The sequence below is a fragment of the Bombus pyrosoma genome, linkage group LG6 (assembly GCF_014825855.1).
Source record: "Bombus pyrosoma isolate SC7728 linkage group LG6, ASM1482585v1, whole genome shotgun sequence".
Classification (NCBI taxonomy): domain Eukaryota; kingdom Metazoa; phylum Arthropoda; class Insecta; order Hymenoptera; family Apidae; genus Bombus; species Bombus pyrosoma.
In genome coordinates this window covers 1,563,663-1,587,086 of record NC_057775.1, presented here as the reverse complement: position 1 = coordinate 1,587,086, position 23,424 = coordinate 1,563,663, and the positions used below count along the sequence as shown (strand labels likewise).

Sequence of the window (23,424 nt, the reverse complement as noted above, 5' to 3'; positions counted from 1 at the left end):
GTGAAAACACGTTATCGTCGATAAAGTTCCACGACAAGGTGATTCTTTCAAACGCGTTTTAACAAATAAATTCTGAGTGAATTTGTTGGTGGAACTATATTGACCCACAGTAATTCTATGTATGTATTGTTATTATTTATAATATCATAAATTAACCTACGTCGTAATAGGAATGTGTACGAGAAGAACGTCGGTGGAAAAAATGCGGTCCCGCACCGAAGAAGCATTCGTTCATTCAAAAAGGAGAAACGGACAGCGAGTCAGGAGCCGGATGCACGCGCGGAACACGTCACGAGGTTAACAGCTACTGTATCATCTCCTTTTCCTTCCCTTTCGTGGATTACGTAAAATAGTTTACTTACTATAATCGAACAATATTAAATCGTTCAGTCTTTTGGTGAATTGCAGCGTTCACGATGTCGCTACGAATAAACGCATCTCCGGTCGGTAACGTTCGATCGATGAATTACGAGAAGAATCTCATCGTCGGTCGTCGAAGAGAAACGAATTTTATTAATTTGTTTATTGACAAAATATTCTAGAGATACGTCTTGTTCCCATCTTTATAAGAGATTTATATCGTTTATACACAAATTTTAATTGGATCGTACATCAGTATTCCTACTGTCGATGTCGCTTTTCTTCCAAAGAAAAAAAAAAAGAGTCATCGACATTGTGATTGTTTCTTTTTTCTTTGTTTTTTTTTTCGTAATAAAAGGGTCGTAGCAGCTGGGTTTCGAATGGTTTATAAAGTTCCTTTTAAAAAACAAAAGAGAAAAATCCGTTGAACGTTCCCTTGTAGGAACACAGTTAATAAAAAAAACAATATAAAAATACAATTATGTGCATATCGAAGGACCCTCCATTAATTATACCATAATTAATCGCAAGTTTGTAGACTTTTACGCTGATTATTGGATGACAAAGGCTCGATTTTCCCTTTCCCTTCTTTCTTGGTGTTCTCTTACGCACTATCTATTTCCTATCGTCCTTGTTACTTCATGTTCATTCTTGTCCGGTTCCAATTACGCTCTCTTGTGTCTTCCATTTTCTGAATGTGTCGGCTCTGTTTCACGATAATATACGATAACATAACCACGTACCTCCGTCGAAGGAAATTTGATGTCCTTAATTATCTTTTCCCTTTTTCTTCTTATTTGACATTACCGATTCAATCAACCGTCTTTGGGGCCGCAACGAGTGGTCGTTAAACACAATTTAGCTTCGTAGAGACAAACCATACGCATATTTCCATATTACTCGCTCGTTTTCACTATGTAACAAACACGCGCACAACTCCGTCTCTCATGATTGCTTTTCGGGAATCACGGCACATAGGAACGCGTGTTACAATCATGAATATTTTTTATCTTGCTCCTTAAAACGCGAATCTAAAGGAAACGTATAAAATATCACTCATGAAAAAATCGAAGCGATAATTAACAATATTCAAGGAGAACACGCGTTCGTAATTGAAGCATAAGCATCGTTCTCTCTCTCTCTCTCTCTTTCTCTCTCTCTCTCTCTCTCTCTCTCTCTCTCTCTCCCTCTATGCTTCCCTTTCTCATCGATCCATGAAAAAATTCACGAAAATATAGTTTCTCCAATGTTTTTCTTTGTTTTCTTTTTTTCTGTATCAATTTGCTTTCATTTCTCCTCTTTGTTCTCTTTTAAAACTCTCTTTTTCGCTATCTTTCAGTCGTAGGTTCGCAGTCTGCCTCTTCTTCCATTTTCTATCTTCTATTCCGCAGTTGCTCAGTCTGTCCCTTTCATACGTAAACGAACATTCATTCTTGAGCTTAGCACCCTTTAATTTCAGCCTTCCTGTGTTACAAAGGAAACACGCTTCGAAAGTCCCGCGTATCATGACGCACCGCCTTCAGCTCGCGTATCACGATTAATACGCAAAAATATTTCGTCTTGAGCAAAACATCTGGGTATGTCTAATGCTAAGAATACGTGTAGTCGTATCATATGTGTGTATATGTGTACGTGTGTGTGTAATATCCGGTTAACGAACCAAACCAAGTAGTAGAAAATGTCATTCGTTGTAAAAACTTTGAGAACAATTGGAAATTTACCGCTGCGAAAAGGATACCTATATGTAAAAGGTATTGTTTGTTTCTGTTGAATAAAAGATCACGTAAAAAACGCTGAATAAAGAATGCTATTATTTTTGTTTCTTTTGTTTAAGCATTCATCTCGATCATAGTTTCTCTTATAAACAAAAACAAAATCACGTATACTTCTGTGTGACCGTGTCTATTCGACAACCATAAATTGCTCGGCTCTTGCTAACTACCCTGTATATATGTACAGAATCGATGTAAACATTCGATTCTGTCTAATCGCAAAAACGAGAAATAAGGATATGCATTTCTCTTGTAACATGATGTGTATGGATATGCTTCCATAAAAGAAGGAAAAAGAAACTTAGTCTCTGCACGCACCGGTAAAATAGGCGAATAAATCCATATGACACTATGTGTAAATTTTGAGTAAAGGAAGAAAACTATATATGTATAAAATGTATAAGGAAAAGAGCGGAAACATATGAAACTGTGACGCGGAGGCCATTATTTTCTCGTGAAGTCGTCTCAACCCATATGCTGGACGAGGAAGGTCCACCTGTCAGGAATCATTGTCGATCGGTCAATCGAATTCGATAGTTAATTATTTAATCATCTTGCTGAAATGATTCCCATTACAAACTAGTCGACGAACAAATTACCTCGGTTAATCGAATCGGATCGCCCAACAACGAATATACGTAATTACATATATGTGTATATATTAATATACAAATTTATTAATATTTATTAATATTACTCAATAATATTCATTAATATTACTCAATAATTTATATACGTCATTATCTTATCATTACTATTAATAAATATACAGCAGAAGTGTGTGAGATGTGATCAGGCACGATATCATATTCGATTAACCGAACACTTTACGCATGTTTATTCCGTTTCAACCAATCGATCGATCGATCGTCAGGAACTGAACGCCCTGATATTCTCTCATTTTGGACATTCATCACCAACCCTGTCCATGTTTCTGTTAGCCATTGCTCCCAAACATGCTTTATTACATTTTCTTTTCTTTATCTTTTAAAACAAGACGTCCTTTCAATTGCCCGACTACGACTTCTTTACATAGAATAATTCCGCTACCTTATACGTACAAGCTGAAACTTGAAATTAGGGTTACATCTCGACCAAGTCAACGCGATCAAAGGAACGTCACCTCCATTGCATTTATTTCTTTTTTTTTTCTCTGATTTTTTCGCTTTTTTTAATATCTTTTTAACCAGTCTTTCGTTAGGCTCTCTGATCCAACTATTAGAATTTCTCACTTTCGACCAAATGTCTTATCTCTTTCTTTTTCGCTCTTTTTCCCATGCTCTCTCTCCCTCTCTCTCTCTCTCTCTCTCTCTCTCTCTCCTCTCTCTTCCCTTTCTTTCTCTCGCTCACTCATGGAGTAACACGGCACTTAAAAGTGTTATTGCGATAAAAGTATTACAATTAAAGTAAATGTCCACGTATGTTTCGAGCACTTCTAGTATTCCGGTCATTTCGACGACCTGCTGATTCTCCTCGTTTCACTTCAAGTCCTCCATCGCACCGTAGTTTGCGAGAGATTTTTTAATCCTAAGCGCGGTTAGTCTAGCTGCCGCGTTGTGATACCAACACTCCTTCATCACCTTCGACATCACTTGTAACGCCTGGAAAAGAAACCAAACGACACGTGTATCATAGATTGTATAAAACTTCCTATAATTATCATACACACCTTTGCATATAATTAATGATCAAGCAAAATATAGAGAATTTAATTCACAATGTCTTTTAATCTGTTAACTGCGGAGTTTAGTTTCAAAAGTTCCTTATATAGTGCGCAGGTACAATCAAGCAATGACGAGTATACACGTCGATCGCTGGGTAAATTCTCCTATCATAAATTTTATGAGAAGAAGGATTACATTTCTATTCGATAAAAAATTAACAATTTGTTGTTGAAAAAAGGTATTACTATTAAAAACTTAAAAATTGCCAAAAAATAATAAAGTGAAGTACACAAAACAATTCGAGGAATAGCCGATGCATTAGGGAAAATAATCAACTCAATTTATAAAAAGCAATACATTATACGAAGTGTAACCGATATAACAAAGAAAGTAATCAAATAATCAAACTCTTTTTTTTTATATATATGTGTATAAAATATGTATAAAATAAAAATATGTATATGTATAAAATAAAATACATAAGTTTTAGTGGAAGTATAAAGGGAACATACCACTAAATGTCATTTATATTACTTTTTACTAAAATTTTGAGTTTTTATAGTAAATGGTAATTTTTTTATTTTACACGACGAGCATACACGTCAACCGCACCGAAATAAAGTTTTAGATTGACGTGTATACACATCGAAGGCAGTTAATTGGCTAAAGAATCTGTTACGAAATATAAGATGAGACAAGCTAGCTTAAGTATTGATAACGAGATGCAGAATAATAATCACTATTATGTAGGGAGAACGATAAGGAATTACTACTATGTGTAATAAAATATATTCGAGTATAAGTGGACTATGGATATTCATGTAAGTTTTGATTTTTATAAGTATAACTGTAATAAAGTTAATAATTATATGTAACAATTGGGGCACACCTTATTAATTTCAATGACCTTGAAATACGTTATCAAAATCAATATTCTTTTTTTCATTTAATCGTACTTCATAATTTGTCCACTTGGACATTTGATAAATTTTTCTAACTTTATTGTTGAATAATATGTGGATGTTTACCCCCAACGGGATACCATCTTGGAGTTTGTCTATTTTATTTCTTTAGTGCGGTCAACGAAGTGTTTTCTTTTTGGTCTTCTTTTTATATGGGTTTTGCTCGCTTCAGCAGCCAGCTGGTTTGGATGTGTTGTCATTCATTCCCTGTATTTTTTTGCGTATCTGCCGATTTCTTTTTTGACCAGTGGTATTTTTAGATCTTTCTGGATTAGGACTATTGTTCTGAATATTTTCGATTGTAACAACTCTAGTTTATTTATGTGGCTCATTACTGCTCTCCCGCATAGTGGTATTCCATACGTACAAATTGGTTTTATTATCGTTTTGTATATTTTCTAATTTATTTTCTATGCCGAATGTAAAATTTCGATTAGTTAACCAGTACGTTTGTCTTCCTTTTATCCGTATTTTGACTATAATTGATTTAGTATGTTGCTTCCATGNGGTGTCCTAGGTATTTAACTTGCCTTGTTTGTGCCATGTGCGTGCCACTCAGTTGGATATTTGGTGGTTTCCGTTTCCTAATGTAAATGTAATATGGTTGCATTTACTGAGGTTTGCTTTTATTTGTTCATCTTGTAGCCATTTTTTCTATTTTTGTGAAGTGCTCCTGTAGTAATGTGACTGCTGTTTCTGGATTAGTGTGCTTGACTAGTACAGCCGTGTCGTCCGCGAATGTCAGTATTTTGCTGTTGGTAGTTGTTGGTATGTCGATCGTGTATAGTGCGTATAATATTAGTAAGACGCTTCCTTACGGTACCCTTGCCTTGATGTCTTTTACTTTAGAATATTCATCCTTTACTTTTACTACAAATGTTCTGTTGCGTAAGTATGATTTGAGTAAGTGGTGGATTTGTTCCGGGAAGTGTTTTTTGATTGTTTGTAAGAGGCTTTCATGGTTCACTTTGTCAAATGCTTTCTCAATGTTCAGGAAGAGGGATGTACAGTATTGTTTCTTTTCTATTACTAGCAAAATTTCGTTGACGAACCTGTGCATTTGCTCTATCGCGGTGTGTTTGTGTCTGAATCCATATTGGTGATCTGGTATTAACTTTTCTTTCTCTATTGCTGGTTTTAGGCGATCGTATATTATTTTCTCTAGTACTTGGGAAAACACAGGAAGTAGTGATATTGGTCTACAAGTTGCAGTTTGGTGGTGGTGTTCTTTGCCTGGCTTGATTAATCGTATTGCTTTTGGGGGGAAGGTTTTTCGAGATTTCACCATTAAAATCAATATTTTGAACGAGTTTTCCTGTACATATGATCCCCGTTCGGCCTTAGTTTCCAAAAAACTTCGATTAAATTGTCATTTCGATTAGGTACACTTCATTCTGGAATAGGCAGTCGCAGTTATAGGCAGCGAACGATTCTCCATTAACGTGAAATAATCTTTGACGAATCGATTGATATATGGAATATCGCGCTTTATTCTAATTTTCAATTGGTCAATCAAGTGAAACTATAAAAAAGTTACCTCCTCCCCAATTACAATGATTTTGAAATATGTATGTTGTGAACGCTTTGCACAATTTTTTCCTGTACATATAGCCATCGATCTTGAGTAAGGGCTTAGTTTCCGAGATCTTCGAAAGAAACTGTCGGTGACACTACAGTGAATTCTGCGTCCGTAGCCGCGTATGCGTTAGTATTGGAATCATCCGCGTGGAATATAAAAGCATAAAATAGTGGACGAGGAACGACGTAGGATTTGTCTAATTGAATAGCAACAAGCTTCTTGCCTTCGTAGGAGTGTAAGAGGGTCATCCTTTTCCGTGATGACGAACGTACAGTATCGTATCGACTCGGTGATTAGCTAAGCATCTTAGAAATAGCGGCAGTGACTTGTAGTTCACATTGTATAATTACAAAATATAAACTATTGTAAAACATATATTTCTTACATGTCCTTACACTAGATAATGCATTTAATTATCTTATTATTATTACGTATGGAGAATATCCCCACTCTTGAGATGCCTCCAAAAGCACTCAAAAAACAGAAGCACCTTTTATTTTAAATTTCTCTATCTAATTTTAAACATCCTTTATCTAAGCAATGTAAGTAACACAGCTGCGATTGAGCTGGATACCTAATAGACCGTCACATCGCGTCGCCACGTGAGAAGAATCCAAGTACCATTCTTTGCAAACTCAGAAGGGTTATATTTCTTCGCGCCGATCACCCTGCAGGTAGATTCGCCTGTTCCAACAGACTCCAGTCACAAAATTCCCTTAGTTTCAGAAAATACTGCCTCCTAAAATCCTTAAGACTGCAAAACTGCATCGATAATCAGATCTCCACCAAAAAATTCTGTAATAAGAATTTCTTCCCCCGTATTCGATCGATTAAAATTACAATTTTAGATCTATTTAAAATCTAAAAGAGCGACGAGCGTAAACGGGAGTCGCGGACAGGATAGCGATTTTTTCGCTCCGAAGATTTTAACGACTAAAGGGTAAGAAGGGGACTGCATTTGTAATCTCTTCGAACGGAGCTCTTCATATAATTACGAGCGAACCTCGCCTCAGGTAAATTCGTTTGATCATTTGATTCTATTTGGTATCGCTAGTTACCGCACTGCCAGTTACGGCTCAAAACCGAGCATCCACACTCATAATCGCACATATAGTAATCTTTCTGATTATAATTATAATATCCATATCTGGGTTCAAAATTCGAATCTAATTGTTTTAGATCTAATACCCAAATTTTGCAATCCCTCACAAAGGTAATTGAATATACCCACATGATACGATTTTACTACTCAAGTTGTGTTGACTTTTCTTAACCAAAACCGAATGAATACTAATATTTCCCATGACTCCCTGTGTCCGCATCTTACAGATTCCTTCGCGTCAGGTTCGTCCTTGCAAACAACAGTCCTAGCGTCCTGATTTCGTGCCATATACATATATATAATCCGTATTCTATAAAATACAATCTTCAGGTTCTCGCACTACTCGCAGCTCCGACTCATAACACTATTATGATAATAACCAACCTCTGTTTTAAAATTATTAGGAATGATCAGTGGAATAACAGTTAGAATGTTTTCAGCGCTGCGGATAAATAAGACTCATTATTAGAATAACTTGTGCCACTGACTGATTACCTAACACACTGCTTGATTGCGGATTAAATGAACGTAAACTTGTATTAGGTAAATGAAAAATCGTAAGTAGTGAAGAGAATCAGAAAACTCCTTTTATGTATCTGATAGCTAATTATATGTAATAAAACAGTTCTACTCTACTGTCTATTATTTTAAACCTACGATTTACGTCTTACGTAAAACAAACCGAATATAAACAGTAGCAATTATACAATGCGAAGTGAGGTTCATGGCGTAAGCTCAACCCTTTTCTTAAGAACGCAAAGATCAGAGCTTTGTAGAAGTTTTAAGAAGCATCACGTGGCACATACCTCGATCGACTGCCACCGATTCGGTATCGATGGCCTCTGTCTGTCGGTACACACAACCTTACGCATCTCTTCGATCGTCGGATCAGAAGGCACCAAGTCGTAAAACGGCAGCTGATATTCGTCGTGAATTCCGCCGACGTTGCATCGTCTTGCGATCTCCCAGAGGATCAGCCCGAGAGCGTACACGTCAGCCCTCTTGAAGGAATCAAAGTGGTTCATGTTTATCGTCTCTTCGAGAACCTAAAAGCAGAAGTAACAATTCTCAGCAGCCGCACTCTTCAAGAGGAGAATGAAAATGGGCTCCCTCCGTAGCGAAAAGTTTGAGAACCAGCGAGTTAACTTTGCTGCCTTTCCCGCTTCCGTGCCAAATACCAATCTCAAAAGTAGTGATTAAATGTGTTTTATAGCATATGTAAGAAAATATTGACTTCCCCAAAATTTTTTATGACTGAAATATTGCGAGGTAGGTCGGTTATCGTTAATTCTAAGGGAAGAAAAATTTGTCATATTTATTTGAATCAATAACAATCGATAGACTGCGCGTATTTATGCATTTATGAGATATTTCCAAGCATCAAAATGCATATCATATTCAAAAATCTATGAAATGTCTAAAGCAAATTGTTTATTATGATATATATTCAGTAGATGGAACAAATATTTGATTGAGTTACGTTCCGATATTTCTAGGAAAAAGGCGCCATTTAAATCGTATTAAATCTAAATTAAATTGTATGGGAAAAGAAATTGATGTTCTTATCCGAATTACATTAAATGAAAATGGTGTAAGAAGGATTTGTATAAAAACAGAACCAAGGGTGTGAAAAATATAAATTCAAATCCGATATGTATTACAGAAATAGAAATGGAAATAGAAATTTCCATAACACAATTACTTTTCAATTTACGAATAAGGATTTCCCTATTTATATGCTTATAATATTTGAACATGTGTTGAGTTATAACATAAATTTGTCGTATTTTGATATACACATGTATACATATATGTATAAATAATAATATATACGTATATGCATATAATATTAGGTTGTCCCAAAAGTTTCTTCCGTTTTATAAGGCAATAATGGATACAACATCTTTTGTTTTATATTATTTTATTGAATTATGTATGATCCATTTTGTTGTATTACTTTTGTATTACTACAAAATGGATAAAACAAAAATGTTGTGCATCTATTATTTCCTTATAAAACGAAAGAAACTTTTCGGACAACCTAATATATTACAATTCAATATTTCCAATATATCTCGCCAACATTTGGCTATTTCGATAAACAAAGCGAATGGGTAAAATGTGCATTTTTTAAATTTATAATTTACCTCGGGTGCCATGTACCGCTTAGTGCCAACCCGATTATTTAGTTGGATATCGACGGTGTCTGTTATTACATCATGCCTGACGGCCAATCCAAGATCGCCGATCGCGCATGTGCCATTCGTCTTCACGAGGATATTTTTCGACTTGAGATCCCTGTGAGCGATGGCTGGTTTCCCTTGCGTGCCGACGATCTCCATGTGAAGATGCGCTAACCCGGTGGCAATCGACAGAGCCATCCTGATCATACCGTTTGTATCAACGGTCGATCTGTTCAAATAATCGAACAGCGAACCCTTCTCGTGATAATCTGTGATCAACCACAGCTGAGTCCACGTACCATTATCTGAGGAACAAAGACATAACTTGTATTTCGGATTATTCTTAATCTAAATATGTATGTCGTGTACATTAGTGTTTGCTTAAATTCCAATAAGTCGAGGGATTCGGATTGTAGACACCTTTACAAAGAACAATAGAAAGGATATAGTGAAAATAAGCAAGAAACATATTCTTTGCTTTCTCTGATTTTATTATTAAGTTTAGCTTACAATGTCTAGTGAAGAGTAGCGGATCTGGGTCATTTGAATTTAAACCGAAAGAACTCTCTTTATTCAGGTTGGTTTCGACGCATCTCAGTCGTGTTTGGCGAACGTATTGCACGAATGACGCGAAGTTTACGTACAGCCTAAAATCTGGCTATTCACAGTGCGTACACGTGCATGTTGCTTTGTACATGTATAAGCATGTGTGTAATTACAATTAATCCAGCCTACTCAATATTTCTTCGGGAATAAATTAATAGTAAAAATGTTTTTACATAATATGATTCGGAACGACGCTGTGCACAAAATAAGCGATTTTGATACAATTTTTATCTCCGTTGTTTCACAAACAAAATATCAATTAAACGAAAAAAAGACTTTTTTTTACACTTGGCTTTGCACCTTTGAAACAATCTGTCGTGTGTGAAAAAGTTTCAATAAAAAGTTGTAGCTAATAAAATTATCTGTAAAATTTTAGCCATTACGTTACGACAAATCCAATTGTTAGATGGCAAATTAGTAAGAGATGCGAAGAAATCCGTTTTTCTTAAATCCTTTACAATTTTAGGTAAAATTGTCTTAAAATATCGAGGTTCTGTGGTAAGTAAGTTAATACTAGTCGTATCAAACTACGTGTAGTGAATCAAATTTCGAATTGATCCGTTTGTTAATTTTCGCAGAATCAATTGGTCAACTTACGAAACGGGAAATATTTTGATATTTAACCGAACAAGATGTTTTCATTCAAACTCTTGGCTAAACTACAGCTACGATCATTTTTTATTAGTTGTAAAATGCAATAACTTTTACATTTTTTATCCTACCATAGTGGAATTTGTTTCTATCAATTTCTGAAATCATTTCATGTGATTTCTCTAGGACCAATTGACCTAGGTACCGACAGATATCTATTTTTCTTCGTTCAGAAAATCGTCAATGAGGAAACATTAGGAAATGAAACAGGCGTCGTTTTACAGTTTATTACTTGCATTATATGTGGATCCTTTCGTATCGATTGGATGACCATAAAACATTAATTAATTAATGAACATTTGCAAAGTTGATGCATTTTCACAGTAGGCGATTAGAGGCCTTCAATGTAGCGAACGTGGCTGCTGACAACGAGAGCTCAACGCGACGTTGCTGACTCGACCGGAACCGCGATCGCGCGAAAACTGTAACTCATGGAAAAAATCGCATTATCTCGGCAGCTATATCATTTAGAAGAACATTCTTTCTTTAATTTGGTGTTACTCGAGTAAAGGAAACGATCGGTGATATCTATTTCCTTGTTTAATGTTATTTAAAGACAAAAAATAAAAATCAAATCTTTGTGTTTTCTGTTGAACTTATAGTTGTTAACGTCATAAAAAGCGTCCTATAATCAAAATCAATAACAACGAGTTAGAAATTAGGCTACTAATTAGCAGAATGGAAAGGATCATTTTATCGAATGTCCATCAAATTATTCCTTACGTTTTAATAGTTGACATTCTGCACAAATTAGGGTTGAAACCATACTCTGCCATATCATTTCTAAGAGCTCGTTTAAACGAGCAAGCACTGTTACACATCATGAGTTCCCGATGACAGGTTTTTATACAATCTGATGATACTGATAAATTCCATGAGGTCCTCTAAATTCAATTCGATAATACGAACTACTGGACTTTAATATCCTCTGGGAATCTTACATACTCCCTTCCTATACAAGAGGATATACATACATAATATATGTACATAAAGCTAAACAGATGCTTTAGAAGTTCAGAATCAAATACTACATTTCCAGCAACTGTTGACACAAGTCAAGCTAGTAATAAAATAAATAATAAGTCGAGCGGAACAGATAAATATCTAATGAACAATGCCTCATCCCTTATACCTACAATCATATTCCTATCGGCCAAAGCAAAAACTAGACGAGCATTACCCTTTAATTCTATCTTATCAGATACTCCTGATCGATCGAATCCAAGTTCAATCTGATAATTCGTGCTATGGGCAATGAGGAGAACCTCGCAAGTATCATATCACTAGTCACGTATCGGCGAAACCTACCAAAAAGAAACTCAGGAGCAAGTTTCGAATTCTATGCCCGGTACCAAACATTGATCAATTTATTATGAATTCAATTAAGCAATGCAATCCAAAACAATTTCCACTTAATTCTTTGCAGCTATGCAGTTTTTGAGAAAATGTACCGGAAATAGGCAAAGAATATACAGAAAATGGGAACAATCTCATTAATCGTTTACACCATACCCAAACCTGAGGCAGAGTTCCATTAAATATGAAATAACTAGAACCATTAAAAAGCTCCAACAAGCAAGTAATAGATACTAATATTAAAATATATTATAACGTGGGAACTGAATCCGATACGGCATTAAAAACGGTCGAAGACTTAAGATAAATAGAATCGTTCAGCGCTATTGGAGAAGTAGTCTCTTATGTTAATAATAAATTTCTTAGCGAAGAAAAGTTATCTTTGAGACCGTAGTAGTGGAAGCTTATATATCGGGCGAAAAATTTACAGGTATAGTGAATATATAAAATACTTGGTTAATTCACAAGCATTGACTAGTAATAAATTGCTACACTTACTAAATTAGATACCTGCACCGTACATGATATGTGAAAATTTTAATAACCATAATATCTATAATCATAATCCCATATGAAGATCCAATACATTCCTTTCCCTGTCTACAGAGGAAAATTTATTGAAAAAAAGCTTGACTCCATAATAACTTAATTCTACTATATAGTACAAATAGTATGTATACTTAATACTAAGGAATATGTTCATTATAATCTAGCAACCAATTCTTATTCGTTGCCATCCGAATTAACAGGTAATTATTATCCGTTAGTCTCGAAAAGGTTAAAGTCGTTAAATTAGTCGTTAAATCGTTAAGTAACCGACAGTTAAAACTGTGCGAATTCCAATTCGACGCAATGTTTATGCACTTGTGTGCAAATTTGTACCTACCTTTGTTATCAGCTGCGATGAACCCGAGGATATTATCGTGTCTGAGCATCACTGTCTGATAAATTTCGGCCTCCCTGAACCAAGACCTTTCTTCACGCGAGCTGAAGATCTTCACGGCAACGTTCTCACCCCTCCAACGACCACGCCAGACCTCGCCGAAGCGACCTTTTCCAATCGTCTCCACCAGTTGAATCTGGCGGGCTATGCTTCGCTGTACCAGAAGCGGCAGGCCTACTTGGGAGAGGATGGGCATTGAAGAACACGAATTTCAGTATAGTTGAAAATGACTCTCGTGTGCACGACACTAATAATGTGCTTTGTGTGAAAATTTACGAATTCTAAACATGATATGGTACAGTAACAAGATAGTTCAACCCTTCCGTAGTTAAACTCTTTATGTAAAAATGTATGAGTTTCAAACAGAATACGATACAATAATAGGACAGTTTAATCTCTTCGCGGCCCACACCACACGCAACATTTTATCATAACTGGGTTATATTGAATAGCTATCACGCCTGGTACACTTAAAAGCCGTTTACAGTTTACAGTACAAAGAAATTTTGTGAAAGAAATACACTTTTAAGAAATAAATATACTTTTGGAAAGTATAATATAAATGAATGTCGGAACTTCAATCTGAACTTTAATGTACGTATTTGAAATTAATATCAATACAACTATAGTCCAGATGGAGTGTCGTATAAAATAAAAAGAAGTAACAGACTAACTGGTAGCAAACCACTGTTTGAATTATTTTTAAATTTACATCCAAAATAGCACTATTATATTCGATATACATATATGTACTGTGCATTGTTGAAAAGAAGACTAGCGCGATGGGGGCAAGGGTGGTATTCCTCTATACTGTTTTATTTATATATGTGACACTTTCGACCAATACGCATACTATCTTTATGATTGTGTAGAATTTATACGAAACAGCCAATCAAGCTCGCATTCCTTACGCTAGTCGTCTTTTCAGCAACACAAACAAATTTAAATGTGACATCTATTTTCGCAGACAAATCTGATTTAGTTATAAAATATCCGTTGCTAGGTACATAGTGAAGATGAAAAATGAAGCTTGATTAATACAGAATTTAGTGCATAGCGAAAATTAAAAAAAAGTTTGATTGATATACATAGAACTTTAATTTGACCTACCTGAGCCACTGCCACTGGTAGTCATTTCCAGCATATCCCTGATGGTAACACCACCCAGGATGGGTCGATCTGGTGCCTCCTGCGAATCATCGCTATTTCCTGGCCTTTCTGGGGTCTTACGCACGTGATAAATGACCATAACCACCACGCAGATCGCGCATATTGGCATTGCTATCATCAAGGCCATTTTCCAAGTGACCCACGCCGTGTCATCGCCACCCGAACGCACTTTTCCCAACAAATACTTCATTATCATTTTATAGTGAATCATTTACGCGACAGATCACTCCAAGAAACATAAAACGTTCAAACCATAGTTTTATCACCAACTTTCGACCTTCTAATTTTTTACTATTATTACACTTATCTAATATCCAATAACAATACAAATCTACATTTTTTTAAATGAAAGTAAATAGAGTGTTGCCAAGTTTTAAATTCATTTTTAATCTTCTACTTTTTTGTCACTGTCTGTTTTTATAAATGTTTCATTCCTCATTTAGTACCTTTGAAACTATTTGTTCCACGTCAAAGTTTTGTAATCTGTCAGGTTTCAAAGAATTTAACAAAATTCAGGGTTACTTAGATAATAAACACGTTCACTGTGAAATTGAAAATCATGAAATTATAGAAAAGATTTGAGAACAATTCGTATTAAACACATACACAGGTACATAAATATACAATGTTCTATAATATATCTACAGACAATTGTTGTACGAAAATTACCTATTAGCTTACAGTCTACAGTATCGTAGATCTTTCTATTCTATTATCCAATATATTTTTAAGTTAATTGTTAGAAGGTTTTTTCTAATAACAATTCGATGTCTCTTCTCAACATATTTAAGAGTGGAATTTCGCTTATTTAATATTATAATGGACCAAGCTAAAGGCACGGAGATTTATTATAATATTTGAATTAGTATACACGTATTTACAAACAATTATGTGTATAAATAAGACTTCTTAACTCAATGAAAAAAGAAAATTTAACATTTGTTATCGTAGCTAAATATCCCGTGAATCAATTTATATTAACCAGTTAGAGACAATTTAAAGATAAGTTGAAAAATGTTGTGAAACGTTATAGTTTGTAAACTAAACTATTCAATTCTACAAAAAAAAAAGACAAACTCGAGCTGTATGATCAAGCTAACAAAGTTAAACGAATCCAATAGATTGAACGTAACAGGTTTCTTGGAATGATTTGAAAAGCCAGCGAAGCCATTTTCGGAGTAAAAATCAAGAGGTACATGTGTTAAGCTTGGGAAACAACAGAGATGCAGAAATATCTTCGTAAAACATGCTAAGGCTAAATGATGAGCACACCCAGAAGTATGCAGCAGTGAGTTGCAACAGCTTAGTTTAAACTTTAAATCAACAGAAGCATGCAGGTTACAATTAGATGTCAGAAGGTCAGTAGGTCAGGACTAGGGACAAACTCTTTTCCAATTCTTTATAAATACTTCTAACGATCGATACACGATTCGTATCATACCTTATTCTTTTCATATCAGTCTGTATTACATAGATACAACAAGTATAGAGAAAGGAAAAAAAAAGAAAAGAAAAATAACGAATTCGATCGAGAATAAAGCATCGAAAGTATCAACATACTATAATGAAATAACATCCTCTCGATGATTCTGCCTCTTTCCATCACGTCAAAACGAGCGATTCCTTGCATTACCTGTCCGGTTAGTGAATATACCTACTCGTACAACGATGACGGAACCCGCGCATGAGTCATCGTGTCATCGTGTAGATGCAACGCTCCTTTCACGATGTCTGGATCATCGTATCGTACTGTTCCCAGCTTCACTTACCTGATGATTGATTCTGCTACATAAAGAATATGATTTCCTTCATACGGATGCTGTTAATCGGTTATTCTTCGAAAAACCACACGGATCACATTAGGAAGAACACGAGGTTAAATTTGGGATATTCCTATTAGGAGTGTTTGATATTTTTGAAAAAATCGAGAATTACCTTTGAATTAGATTTGAAATAGTATAGATCGAATTTCAAAGCGAATAATCGCTTCAGTTTTCGAGTTGACTTAAAAAATGAATAATCGACTTAGAATCGAATTTGAATACGAAAGGAAAAATCATTTATGTATTAAATTTAAATATGGACAATTTCTTTGAATCGAAGTTCAAAACAAAAAGTTGCTTTCCGCTTAAATTTCGATACAAGAACGTTTCAACAACGTTGAGAACAAATGGAACTATATAGGAATCTACTGTATTATGTTATAGATACCTACACACCATTACTATTACCGTAATTTTCAATTTTTTCGAGGCATACTGCAGGGGAAGTGGAAAGATGATGGGAACGAACGGCTGTGCTTCGCCACAGGGAACAAATATTCGTGAAATCGGATCGATCACAGAACTGGCGTCCGCACAAGAAGCATCCATCTAGCAATTTCACGATAAGGCATCAAATTGATTCCCACGAGATATTCGATGAGATGACGAATAACGATGAGACAGACGAGTCACAGATGAATGATTGCACGTCCAGGGGATGTCCGATGAAGATTGGCAAAAACCAGTATCTTGCTGACGCGTAATGTTAGTGCATGAACTCGTGCCCCCATCCTTAAATCGACCGTAATACACGATATATGTCATTTTGAACCAAGCATACAATCTCACGCGTCAAATGTTCCGCGAATATCGAACTTTCTTTTTATTGCATAACCGTTTATGTACATAAATATAACAAACAACTCCGTGATTGTTTAGAAAATTTTAGAAAAAAATGTTGTAATACTGCTTTATCGTCGAAATTCATCGATCAATGAGTGCTTTTCTGCAGAGGAAACAATTTCTGTGAATTATTAGGTTATCAATGGATCTCTTTGTATAATAATACAAGTTTTTGTTATTCGTTACTACTAGTTTTTAATGGCACACTTGTTTCGAATAATGTATTATTGAATATTATTAAATATATAGATGTTTTATTTAAAAAAATACGAGCATTATTAAATCTATATTTATAAGATGCAGAGGCAAATTCCAATTATTAATAAAATTTATTAAAAGCGAAGAATAACATGGAATAAAGTAGATATATCTACATCTATAACAATAAGAAATTCTGTGTATAGAAAGTACGTACCAGCATAGAACCAATAAAACGTATTTGGTTTATTAATGATCATTTAGACCACTTTCAATGTAACGAGTTGATTCTACCATATGTTACTTTTACTTTTACTAAATAATATTTTCTGCTTAGTACTACAAAACAAGTTTACCTAAATACTGAAACTCCAAAAACTTGCATTTACAATAGCAAAGTGATTTAATGTCATCATTTGCCACATTAGTGCTATGGCTATGGAAATAGCGACCGTTGACGTTGATGTGACAATCAAAAACTATTCTCATTCTTCTTCAATATATATATATATATATGTCGGGTTAGCGTTGGAATGTTGGGCGTTCGACGAATCTTCACTCGAATTGACCATCGTGGTTATGTATTCCAGCTGATCGTTATTGGTACCGATGTAATGATTACAAGAGATTATAGGTAATAGCGGCAATCGGACAAACGAGATATCGATGACAATGAATTTAGGTTCGATAACGAATCCACGGCCAACGGTATGACGAATCCGATGTGATACACGGTCCTGGTGGTGTGACTCCACGTACAAGTAGTACTTCTCTCAATAACTCTCTGTCAGTCCAAATGAAACTGCCCTTATATAGTCCTCTCCCCACTTCTCGGGTCAATCGTTGTTTTTAAGGACAGCTGTGTAATTATTCCATACCTCTGTTTTTACACGTCCCTCCCGTGACCGTGGCTACGTTCGGTGACTCGTTATGTCACTTCGAGCCCAAGCCCATCGTCATAAACCTTGAGCACCCATAATCGGATTAGAACATTACAACTATTTCTTAGTTTTATTACTTAAGTGTAGCTATAATAAAAGTCTGGCCTAGGGTATTTGGGGTTTCCCAAACATTCTAAAAGGGACGCCCCTATGTCCTTTCATCTCCGACATATATTTGTCGGGTTAACGTTGGAATTTTGGACGTTCGACGAATCTTAACTCGAATTGACACATCGTGGTTATGTATTCTAGCTGATCGTTATTAGTACCGAGGTTATGATTACAAGAGGTTTCAGGTAATAACGGCAATCGGACAAACGTGATGTCGATGACAATGAATTTAGGTTCGATACGAATCCACGGCCACGGGAAGACGAATCCGATGTGATCCACGATCCTGGTGTGACTCTACGTACAAGTTGTACTACTCTCAATAACTAACTCACTAACTAACTCAATAACTAACTCCATAACTAACTCCATCGCTAACTCAGTAACTCCTTCTCTCAATAACTAACTGATCCCGAGTACAAATGGAACTGCCCTTATTATAGTCCTTTCCCCACCTCTCGGGTCAATCTTTATTTTTAAGGAGAGCTACATAATTATTCCATACCTCTGTTATTACACGTCCCTCCCGTGACCGTGGCTACGTTCGGTGACTCATTTATGTCACTTCGAGCCCAAGCCCATCGTCATAAACCTTGAGCACCCATAATCGGATTAGAACATTACAACTATTTCTTAGTTTTATTACTTAAGTGTAGCTATAATAAAAGTCTGGCCTAGGGTATTGGGCGGTTTTCCCAAACATTCCAAAAGAAAGGCCCCGATGTCCTTTCATCTCCGACATATTTATTCGTCTATTTATACATTTCTACCTTTATATTTTTCAATTAAGTATTCCAAGTCAATGAGTTACTTTCCTACAAATATAAGCATTTCTTAAAACCACGTTTTAGTAATTCGTATCGTTAAAATGACAATCTCAACTATAATAGCCATAGCATTAATGTAACAATTTACGAATCATTACTGTAGCATAAAGTAATTCGAAAATATAGCGCACTGCAAATTATTAATGAATATTAGGCCGCTGTTCTCGTATTCTACCTTACATTTAAATTTAAATTAAATTTTTATCTGAACGTAAACCAATTTTTCTATAATTCTATATTTATGTGCCAAGTTTTCCAATCGGCCGATAGTTATAACATAACTTAATAATAATCGTTATATTATAACGATCGGGCCATTTCACGGGCGAGAATATTGAAAAAAAAAAACAGAAAAAAGAGAAGATAAGAAAGAAAAATACCTGCTGGGCAACGCTATTTACAGACAGACGTATATCCAAACCGAAACAAATCGTTGCAGTGAAAGCTCACACGAATAACTAGCTTACTCTCCCTCGGATTTAGTGGAACCCGTATAATCGATGAATACCGCTTTCGATACGTTCTATCAACCCTCCGTCAATACCGCGCGAATACGTCTCGTTATTCTACGTACAGCGTGTCGTGTTGTCGTCCATTTTATTCAACCTTGCCATGCCATCCTGTTCTCCATTACATTCCTTTCTATCTGCTTTTCATACGACTATTAAGCTTATGTATCGGTCACTTGCCAATGACAACAATATTACATACATACATACATACATACATACATACATACATACATACATACATACATATATTGTATATTGAGAGGTTGCTTGTCCGATTCGTGACAGTTACGCCAGTAGCATACTCTTGCCAAATCATAAATGAATAAGATAGCTACGAAGGTTGTATTCTCATTTTTATTTACCCAGATACCTCGAATTAAATAATTGATCAAAGACAACTAAAAGGTAGTAGGTATATATTTTTAAACGATTTGGTTAATCCTTTCATATTTGTATAAGTTATTAATTGACTAAACGGTAAATAAACTATAAATTTGTTCTCTTTATATATTATATTATATTATATTATATATTATATTTTCTTTATGAAAGCAAGAAAAAAATCTATTTTTATTATTAATAACTAATAATAAATAATTTTTCTCACGAAGAAAAAAATTTCGCAAGTTTAAATGAATGACTTCCGAATTTGAAGTATTTTGAAGGGGCGGGCGTTAAATTTATATGTACATATCTATATATTTGATACAGTAATATTTCTGGTAAATGATATACGTATAGTTATGGATAGAAACTGCAACCTGTATTACTTCGTATACGTTGAGAAGCTGTATAAACTGTACTTTATATACATATGTATGTATATAGAGAAAACTTTGTTTATCATTTATATCTAGGTGGAATACAATTTATATAGAATTAACGCTTGTGTCTAACGTATGTGTGTGGCTGTATTTGGAATAAATAAGAGGCTGTAAAAAGATGAAAGCTTGTTTCATCCTACTCGTAAAGACTAGGGTGATTCAAAATTTTACAGATAGATCGGACTTTATGCATAATATACAATATATGTTAGGTATTTATTCAATTATTTCTAAAAATATAGTCTTTTCATATTTTCGTTAATTATTTTGATATTTTATATTCTGGCAATATGACGATTTTACTCCAGATAGGAGATGCACTTTTAATATAAGTAGATATATTAGTACTAAAATGATTCAAACAAGACGAAACATTAAGTGTATCCGAGTCTGTTCGGCATAAAATATATGGCAAAGAATTAAGAATTATTCCAAACCTAAAAGAAAGTTTTGGAAAGAGAATCATCTGAATTTTATTTCAGAATCTTCTTATAACCTCTTATAAGTTATTATCTATGTATTTAACCTAGTTCTACTCTACTACCTAGTTCTACTACTTTATATTATTGTAAAATCATTTGTGAATTGTACAGATTACTCATTTTTAAGCTAGGTTAATATTCTTATTATATAATATCCTTTTGACATTTGTTCCAAGACACTTGACATGGAGAATGTGTGATAATTAAACTTAAGACGAACGTACAATCGAGATATATGTAAAATAAAAACTGCATTTCAAATCAAAACATTTTTAGCTAGTCTGCTAGTTTTGAAACAGCTCGACAGAGATAAGCGCGAGGCGGCTCTTCTTTTGTTCCGTTGACAGCGCGTTTTTACAACATCGTTTTTGTAATAAGAGTCAATAGCATAGCGACCATAACCGCCGTACACTACTATTACACGCACATTACTATCACGTATAATGGGCTGCTGGAAACAAGTCCCGCTGGACAGCGTGGCACAGGGGTAAAGAGAGCACTGCTCTCTATTACTCACATATGGATATTGTTTTATTAGTATATGTGACACTGTCGGCCATTCCGCGTGCTTATCTTTACGATTGAGTCGAGTCTGTCAGAAATAACCAATTGGGTCCGCATTCCTTTCGCGGGACTTGTCTCCAGCAGTGAACAATAGATATATATATATACATATCTATGTACTTACATATCTGATGACGCAACGTATCGTCATCGTCGTTGCATCGTGACATTCGTGACATTCGTGACATTCGTGACAAAGAATGGCGAATCGTGGCGATGAAACGAGATGTTTGGCTTTTACCTTCAGTTGCACTAGCTTCTTTTTTTTCAATTTCTCTCTAAATCACCTTTCAATGTCCCCATTCGACATCGCTATTTAAACAATCCATTATTTGAAATTTCATGGAAGTATGGTTTTGCAGATTTCAAACCTAACGCGACAATAAATTCATTTTTTAATACGTTTTATGTTACAAGAAAATGGAAACAGAAAATAAAAGGTTAAAAGATTAATTAAACACGTAATTCTTAAGTTTTTTAATATTTCTATGTCGCAAGAAGAGCAGAACGAAAGGATTTCAAATGAAAGGTCGAAAGGCCAATCGAATATTTAATTATTATTTTTTAACAATTGTGTTACAAAAAAATTAAAACTGAGAAATTTACGATAAAAAGTAAACAATTTTCAATATCGAATATTTAATTATTATCTTTTAATTTTATGTAGTAAAACAATTTCAAGAAAAAATTTTAACTGAAATATCAACAAAAATAAATTCGTTGCTATACTAACGATTCGCTATACAACATAATAGAAAAGTGTAACAGCGAGGAAATATTGCAAATATTTGATCTCGACAAAAATCTCGGAAAGAATATGCAGCAAGATAGCAGAAATAATAAGACACAGAACAATAACAGTAACAATAACAATTCTTTATGCAGGTAGTGAAAAATCCCGATAATAACGAAATGCCGTTCGATTAATTTCATTATATCGTTGCTCAATATGCTTGCGATAATTTACAAGTATTTACTTAGACTACTGTGCAAAATATTTGGAGACTTAAATTTTCGTTTCCATTTGCTCTCAAGTGCTATTAGTGGCATACTGAACAAACTTTTTTATCTTAGGCCATTGGCTAAATACATATATCTATTCATATATTATGGACTCTACCACATAATGTTCGAATACTGTTATTACATGTTATTTCTACAAAATGTGCAATAAAATTAATTGTAATAAATGTGCAATTTGTTCGCACGTTATTGAATTTTTCTTTAACTTTATGAACATTTAGCAGATATTTTTGAATGTACCTATATAATATAACTAACATTTGTCTCGAGTTTCAACAAATTGCAATTTATCTTAAGAACTTTTGCATAATAAATTATTTCCTAATACGTCGTTCTAGTATTTTCGTTACTCACCGTAGATAAGTCGCGTGATACATTTGCAAAAGACGGACGTAAGTTATCATAATGTAAATAGAATGTATCATCAGGTTATGCAATGAAACAGCGGCCTTACAATAGCGGTGCAAAATATTGAATTTCAAGCTTCGCAAACAGTTCTCTGACATTGGGAAACGCGGGCTGTAAACGAATCACGGTGTTTCGTTTCGCGGTTGCTGCATTATATCAGCTCGATATAGTGAAACGGGACGCATGAACAAAGATAACGTGTATATACTTACAAAGGACATGTATAGAGCTAGATATGTAATGTGTATGTGACAAAGATGATCACCCGAACCCAGACAATTCACAAAAAGCATCAAAAATCGATGATTAAAAGCCCAAAATTCTTTTTTTCTTTTTCTTTTTGTTTCTTTACTTCATTTATATATTTATCCTATTTTTATCGCACATGTTTTTCCAAGGTCGTCGTTGCGAAGATTCTCTTTATTTGGGTAGGATTATAATAGGTAAAAGAATATACTATTACAATTTAAAATAATTTTTTGCCGATTTCTACGCAAAAGTATCTATTGATGAAGATAAG

General features: G+C 34.6%; 1 protein-coding gene across 9 annotated transcripts in view; it reads right to left on the bottom strand.

Annotated features, from left to right (window-relative positions):
• Positions 1-493: 493 nt before the first annotated feature.
• LOC122568529 (TGF-beta receptor type-1) overlaps positions 494-23,424 on the bottom strand; it is a 70,000-nt gene continuing 47,069 nt past the window's right edge. For 8 of the 9 annotated variants that reach the window (XM_043728367.1, XM_043728369.1, XM_043728363.1 and 5 more), the window contains 5 exons: positions 14,289-14,516; positions 13,122-13,355; positions 9,587-9,927; positions 8,246-8,485; positions 494-3,733 (listed from right to left, as the gene is read on the bottom strand). In XM_043728367.1, the coding sequence (XP_043584302.1) occupies positions 3,611-3,733; positions 8,246-8,485; positions 9,587-9,927; positions 13,122-13,355; positions 14,289-14,516 (1,166 nt within the window). In that variant the 3' untranslated portion in view covers positions 494-3,610. The remainder of the gene's footprint in view (positions 3,734-8,245; positions 8,486-9,586; positions 9,928-13,121; positions 13,356-14,288; positions 14,517-23,424) is intronic. The other variant, XM_043728365.1, reaches the window with a different exon arrangement.